Source organism: Dendrobium catenatum, unplaced genomic scaffold (genome assembly GCF_001605985.2).
Source record: "Dendrobium catenatum unplaced genomic scaffold, ASM160598v2 fragScaff_scaffold_1002, whole genome shotgun sequence".
In the NCBI taxonomy this organism is placed as follows: domain Eukaryota; kingdom Viridiplantae; phylum Streptophyta; class Magnoliopsida; order Asparagales; family Orchidaceae; genus Dendrobium; species Dendrobium catenatum.
The window spans coordinates 1678-8817 of NW_021319464.1; the positions used below are offsets into that span (position 1 = coordinate 1678).

The following is a 7140-nucleotide window of genomic DNA, read 5'->3' on the forward strand; positions in this document are numbered from 1 at the left end:
TCCATCGATGATAACTTAAGCAATTGCTCAATTTTTTTTATTTATAATCTTTTAAAATTATTGTTCATCTATATAAAAAAATGTTACTTTTAAGAGAAAAAAAAAACTTTATTTTATATAAGATGATGTGAATCAACTTCACATCATCATCCTATATAAAATAATTTTTTTTCTAATATATATATCGAGTATTACAAATTTCTATCTTTTAAATAAATTAGATAATTATTTTCTATATCTTCGAAGCCGTTCTTTATCTGCGAACGGCGGATGCAACTTTTGTACTACTTTTCAACTCTTTTTTAAGTTTTTTCCGCTGGTATTTAACGAGTGCATTTTATTTTAAAAAAGAAATCAACACCAAAGCAATGCCTGATAAAAAAGTTGGGAATAATAATAATTTAAATAATTTAATTATTTATCCTAATGTTGAACGGATAATCTTGGATCAATATTCTATTTTTTCGCATGATGAGAGCCGCAGCTCAATAATTTAGCTAAAAACAAGAGCATAAAATACATAAGATAGATATAACTATGGAGACAAAACATACCTAAAAAGACCCGAAGATAGAATAGGGTAACAGAAATGGTGGAAACAATCAAACAACACCAAAATTAAATACCAAGAATCCATTCAAAGTATGTTATCAAAAAGGGTGAAACACTACTCTTTTTTTTTGGACTTTTGAGTATCGCATATGAAGCTTCAAATTCAATACCTCTTGATTGATAGGCAAATTTCTTAACTAACAAATCTAGATGAGCAGAGTGGTCAAACACTATTTCAGATTAGAGTTGTTCAAAAGTGCAACAATCCTAAATCTTAAGAAGCGTGGGGGCATCGATCTTTCTTATCATATCTGTTAAATACATAAATTGAAATTTAACACGAGGAATTAAGTTCTCATGTTTATTAGGGGTGTCAATTACTGACACGGCATTAAACAATTAAAATCAGGCCCCAAACTCGACATGGGAAAATTCGAGTTAGGTTTAACCCGAGATAGAAATGGGTCGGGTTCAGGTCCAATTTTTTTGACACGTTACCAATTTGGTTGGTTTCCCGTCAATCTGATAACCTTTGTTGTTGACCGACTGCTCCCGTGTCACTTCTTGTTAATCCCCTTTACGTACTACTTTAGGCATTTAACACACACACACACACACTATATATATATATATATATATATATATATATATATATATATATATATTAATAATATATATATAATATATATATATATTTATATATATATTAATATTATATATATATATATCTGTGTGTGTATACAGTATATGTATATATATGCGATATGTCATCTAAAAATATCTTGATCTGCCACGAATCTCGAAACAAAATCAAGTTGGAAACTTCAAAAATTAATTCAGAGACCATCCGAACTCGATTTTCAGCAAACTTAAATCGAAACTGAGCGTCTCGGAAAATACGAACCCAAACGACACCAAATTCGACTCAATCCGAGCCCAAATGGCCAAATCAAGGACCCGAAGATTTGTTGGAGGTTCAAACCCATATTTTGGATTACCAAACGGCTTCTAACATAACAAACTTTATTAGTCGAATCGAGCGGCTTGACGAGAAGAATCCAACGAAGCCCAAGATCACCGGAATTCCGACATCATTTTAGATCTTCAAATGCCTAAAGAACGGGCATTATTAAGAGATTTCAATATGGCCATCCATCCAACCACTCCCAACTTACCCTTTGATCCTCTACCTTTTATGGGCCATGCCATCCCAAAATTTATAAATAAGCTTCCCACTTCCTCATGAGGGGGACCCCCGAAGCCCTAAGAAAAAAAAGAGAGAGATTGGAGAATGGAGATCGCTCTTGCCTCCTCGACCACCGCCGGACCTTCGCCGGACCACCCATTTGAGGCCCTCACCTCAGCCGGACCACCACGTGACGCCGTTGCTCCGCCGGACCACCACTTGAGGCCCTCACCTCCGTCGGACCACCACGTGATGCCGTTGCTCCGCCGGACCACCACTTGAGGCCCTCGCCTCCGCCGGACCACCGCCTGACGCCATTGCTCCGCCGTACCACCACTTGAGGACCTCGCCTCCGCCGAACCACCGCCTGACGTACGCCATTGCTTCCGCCTGGACCACCACCTTGAGGCCCTCACCTCCGCCGGACTACCGCCTGACGTCGTTGCTCCGCCGAACCACCACTTGAGGCCCTCGCCTCCGTCGGACCACCGCCTGACGCCATTGCTCTGCCGGACCACCACTTGAGGCCCTCGCCTCCGCTGGACCACCGCCTAACGTCGTAGCTCCGCCGGACCACTACTTAAGGCCCTCACCTCCGTCGGACCACCGCCTGACGCCGTTGCTCCGCCGGACACCACCTGAAGCCCGGACTTCTGCCGGATCATCATCTGAGACCCGGACTTCCACTGGACCACTACCTGAGGCCCGTACTTCCGCCGTACCACTACTTGAGACTCTATGCTCCACCAGGACACTACCTGAAGCTCGGACTTCCGTCGGACTGTCACTTGAGGCCTCGAGCTCCACCAGGCCATCACCTAATGCCCGGAGTTCTACCGAAATACCATCCTTTTACTACGGTCTTTCAGACTCCTAATCTCCTGCCGACTACGGTCCTCCCGACCTCCGTCGCCTACTACGGTCACTCCGACCTCCATCACCAGACAACGGTCTTTCAGACCCCAGTCTCCTGCAGAATACGGTCCTCCCGACCTCCATCGCCTACTATGGTCACTCCGATCTCCATCACCAGACAACGGTCTTTTAGACCCCGGTCTTCTACCGACTACGGTCCTCCCGACCTCTGTCGCCTACTATGGTCACTCCGACCTCCATCACCAGACAATGGTCTTTAAGACCCCAGTCTCCTGCCAACTACGATCCTTCTGACCTCCGTCGCCTACTATGGTCTTTCCGACCTCCATCAGCAGACAACTGTCTTTCTGATCCCGGTCTCCTGCCAACTACGGTCCTTCTGATTTCCGTCGCCTACTATGGTCCTTCCGACCTCTATCAACAGACAACGGTATTTCTGACCCCGGTCACCTGCTGACTATGGTCCTACTGATTTCTATCTCTTGCTGACAATGGCCCCTCCAACCAAATAAACATGTTTATGTTGATTATTGTAACTCCCACAATGTAATGCGCTCTATATGACATACATTTGTAGCATCAGACCAAGGTCTTCTCCCTAAGAAGGGCCTCATTTGTAATCGACTGCAAATACTAGTGGATTCATTCAAATTGGGCCAAGTCCCGTGGTTTTTCCTCCTTTTTCAGGAGTTTCCACGTAAAAACTTTGGTGTCTCTTATAAATGTTACACCCTCTCTCACTTATCTGCTTGTGTGTTGGATCTTCGTACAATGCTTAAACGTTAAACTATATATTTTTCTACCGTCGCGAACACTCCAGTACGCAACAATGTGTATACTGCATATGTATATATATATATGCCTTTCTAAAAAAATTATAAATAGACCCATCTCTCTACCTAAAGGGGATCTCTCTACCTGAAGGGGAGCTTGAATTATTAGTCTGAGATTTAAGATAGCTCATATGCTTGAATAATTATAGAGCTCCACAAACCATAACCGGAGTGCTCCTTTCAAGACCACCACGTGACCACTACTATCGGGCAAACACTCAAACACCATTTGAACAGCATAGTTGGACCATGAATATCACAATTGTCAATAAATTGCTACCTAATTATAGTCTTTCGACTTCCATCACCTGACTAAGATTTCATGACTACCATGGCCCCACAATCCTCCAACAAATGTTAGTCAATTGTGGTGATCTGCGAATTATTGCTTGATTATAGTGCTACATCCACCGTCGCCTAACTAAATCCTCCAACATACGGCCATTGTCGTCTGACTGGGGTAGTTCGACCTCCATCACCAAATTATAATCCATTGACCACTATTTGATTACCAACCTCTAAAAGTCATTTCTTGACCCTATAAATTATGCTAGAATTCTTAATCTCTTGACTCCTCCCCTCAACCTAAAATGAGCAGAACGAACAATTTCTTAAAATAACTCTCATGTCACAGAACTCTTACAACTTCCATCATGGAATCCGTCCAGTCCAATTTCCGTCTCCTATTTTGCATCAAAATCAAATTTTTACCAATCATAGGAAAGGGCAAGGAAGCAAGGAGAGGTGGGAAGGAGGGACTTAAAAGAAAGGAAACCATTTATCCATCCAGAAAGAACCAGAAGCAGAAAAATGCGGAGAGCGAGACCAACCAAAAATGTTGAAAGTCAATATCATTGGTAGGAGGGCGGAGCGCAAATGCCTCTGGCTAATTTCGTAGTTCCCTTTAGTTAAGTTCTTGCAAACTATTTCCTTATTTGAATGGAAAGAATTGAATCTACAGTTAAGTTCTTGCAAACTATTTCCTTAGCTTTCCCACAACAGTAGTTCGCAAGCCACCATGCAAACAATAGAGTAAGTGAAAGAATTCATTTTTCTTTGGGTAGAAAAGAAAATTGTTTCTTCAAGGTGAGCTCAAGCTGCTTACTTTATAATGTATCGCTATCATTTCCAAAGGAGAAAACAATGGAGAAGCTGAGGGTCAGCTGCAAGAATGGCTGTCAGTTAAATTGTAAGGGACAGTTTGAAGGATAATGGGTAATTAGGGCATCTCCAACCGAAAACCCCATCTTTCACTCTAAAATGAGGAAAACTTCGAAATGCTGCAATTCTCTCCAATGGTACTCTATTTCTCTTCTTTCCCGCCGTAAACATCTCTCTTGTTTCGCGCCTTTCCTGCCAAGCTAAAAAATAGAGCGATTTTCTGGCGTAGGTGAACAGTCCGACGTCAATATTAGCGTCGGACTGTCACCTGCGTGCCATTGACGTATTTTTTGGCGATCCATTGGAGCAAAAAAGCCACTCCATACATTCGAATGCAGTTCAGCTGGAGAAGCTCTTAGCTCCCTCGGAAATGAAAAGATATTATTAGCAGAGATGATGTATGTAGGAAGGTTATTATGAAGGTTAAAGACCTACTTGTTCTTCCTTCTCTGCTTCTTCCTGTTCTTTTCTACAGGAATCTTTCCCTCCCCGAATTCAACAATCATCATTTGCAAGTTTTAAAGCAAAATAAAAAGCCCATAAATCAATTTTCTTATATAAAATTGTCTGAACAATTAGAATACCATATCACCAGCCTTATTCATTAAGTTTATCAAGAAATTGGTCTTGAAATAGCTGCTTTTAGCACAGAATTTCAGAAGGCGCCCCTGCAGCTCGATCACAACCTATAAAAATGAAACAGCACAGAACTAAAAACAAAAACAAAACAAAACTCTTAAGAGAAGAAGTTCCACTTGGAAGAAGGCTTCTCCTTCATAGTTTTTGAATGAGACAACCCACCTTCCCTCTGCTTCCTCCTCCCTCCTCCCATCACCAACTTAGCCAAAAACCCGGCCTTTCTCTTGCCACTCTTCTTCTCCTGCTCCTCCATCGGCTCTCCTTCCTTGTACAAAGCAATCGACTTGCTCTTCCTCAACATATCCATTCTACCGTTCTTAAACAGCTCCAGTATATTCTTAGCGTTGAGTTCCTCATGCGGCGGAGAGAAATCCAAGGAAGAGGCTTCGGAATCAGAGGAAGAGTAATAAGCGGTGGAGGAGACAGTGGAAGAAGCAGCGTTGTTGGTGGATGAGGAAGACGATCTTGAGAAATTTGTGAGTCTATCGCGAAGACAATATGGGCAGACGCCATCGGAGTGCTTGTGGGTCGGATGCCTGTTACACCTCCCTTCCCTTTCCGACCTTCCCATCTTTCTACTGGTTTTTTCTTCTTTCTTATAAGTTTGGGGGATAAAGCTTGCTGTACTTTGTATCTTCAGCCAAAGTGAGCGGTTTATATATAGGAGACTGTTGGAGTTAGGATAAAAAGAGAAAAAAGTTGTACCAGCCTACTGTTAAGATAAGCTAGAATTATGATAATTTTTAGGATAATTACATCATTTACATTACACCTAAATAACTATTTTAGTTATATATAGAAGATATAAATTTGATTATTTTATTATTCACTCATAAAATTTTTAAAATTTATGAAAATTAAAAATAGTACATAATGTTAACTTCCATGAACGGATTCTCCTTTTTTTTTGGAACTGTGGTATCTACCCGCTGCCACCTCCAGAAAGAGGCATTTGACGGCGTAACTAATCTCTCGGCGAGTCTACCAGCAACCAACCCCACAGGTGCATGACCCACAGTTCTTTTCTCTCTACTTAAGGAGTCGTGTCGTATGAGATCGAGGGGATTTGAACTTAGGATGGAGGGTTCCCAACCAAGCTCGCCCACCAACCCACCTAAGCCCGGTGGGGTCTCCTTTTCTTATAGTCTATCTTGTGGATACACTTCCCAATGAGAACTTGATGCTCCCAATGAGATTTTTTTTTTCTTTTGAATTTTAGGGGCTTCCAAAGTGAGGAATTGCTTCCCTTCTATCAATAAGCTACACACGCGAGCTCGTGAGATCCTCTTGCTCCCACATCTTCTTCATTGCTGAGTTTCACATGCCATCGATCTCATCATTAGTGAAATCTCACCATGTCTCCCAACAATATCAATCCAATAATTTTGAGAGTGATTTATTTTAATTATTATTATTATTATTATTTGTAAATTTTCATCAGTATGAGTTTATTAAGTTAAATTAACCTATTATCTCCTTAAACTATGGTTAAAAAATGGGAAAGCATGGTAAGATAAGGGAAAATTGAATTAATAGACCCCATGTAATGCTTACTTCGCAGAAACTCAGGTAATAGACTTAGGTTGAACCATCATTTAATCTTGGTATGGTTATCCATTTTAAGTTCTATACTGTTTAGTTAATTTGAAACAAGGCAAGGGATGGAATGGGGGAAGAGAATTTCAAATTTTGCCACAATGTTTTAGGAGCATTGTGGCCAGGGGAAGGCCGGGTTGCGGTATTGAGCTTTCTATTTGGAAGAAGTTTGAGGGGAGCACTGCGGTTTTGCGTAGTGCCGCTGCGGTGCTCAGCTCTTGAGTTTGAGGAATCTGGGAGCATCAAGAATATTCAATTGAAGTGCAATGGCGCCAGGCCAAAATGAATTTTTATAAA

General features: G+C 41.4%; 1 protein-coding gene across 1 annotated transcript; it reads right to left on the reverse strand.

The window, feature by feature from the left end:
• Positions 1–5344: 5344 nt before the first annotated feature.
• LOC110109875 lies at positions 5345–5818 on the reverse strand. The gene has a single exon (XM_028697819.1). The coding sequence runs from the start codon at positions 5816–5818 to the stop codon at positions 5345–5347; it is 474 nt and encodes a 157-aa protein (XP_028553652.1).
• Positions 5819–7140: the final 1322 nt, after the last annotated feature.

Bases quoted from the DNA above. Each gene is read 5' to 3' on its own strand.
- LOC110109875 (XM_028697819.1), bottom strand. From the start codon at position 5,818: ATGGGAAGGTCGGAAAGGGAAGGGAGGTGTAACAGGCATCCGACCCAC.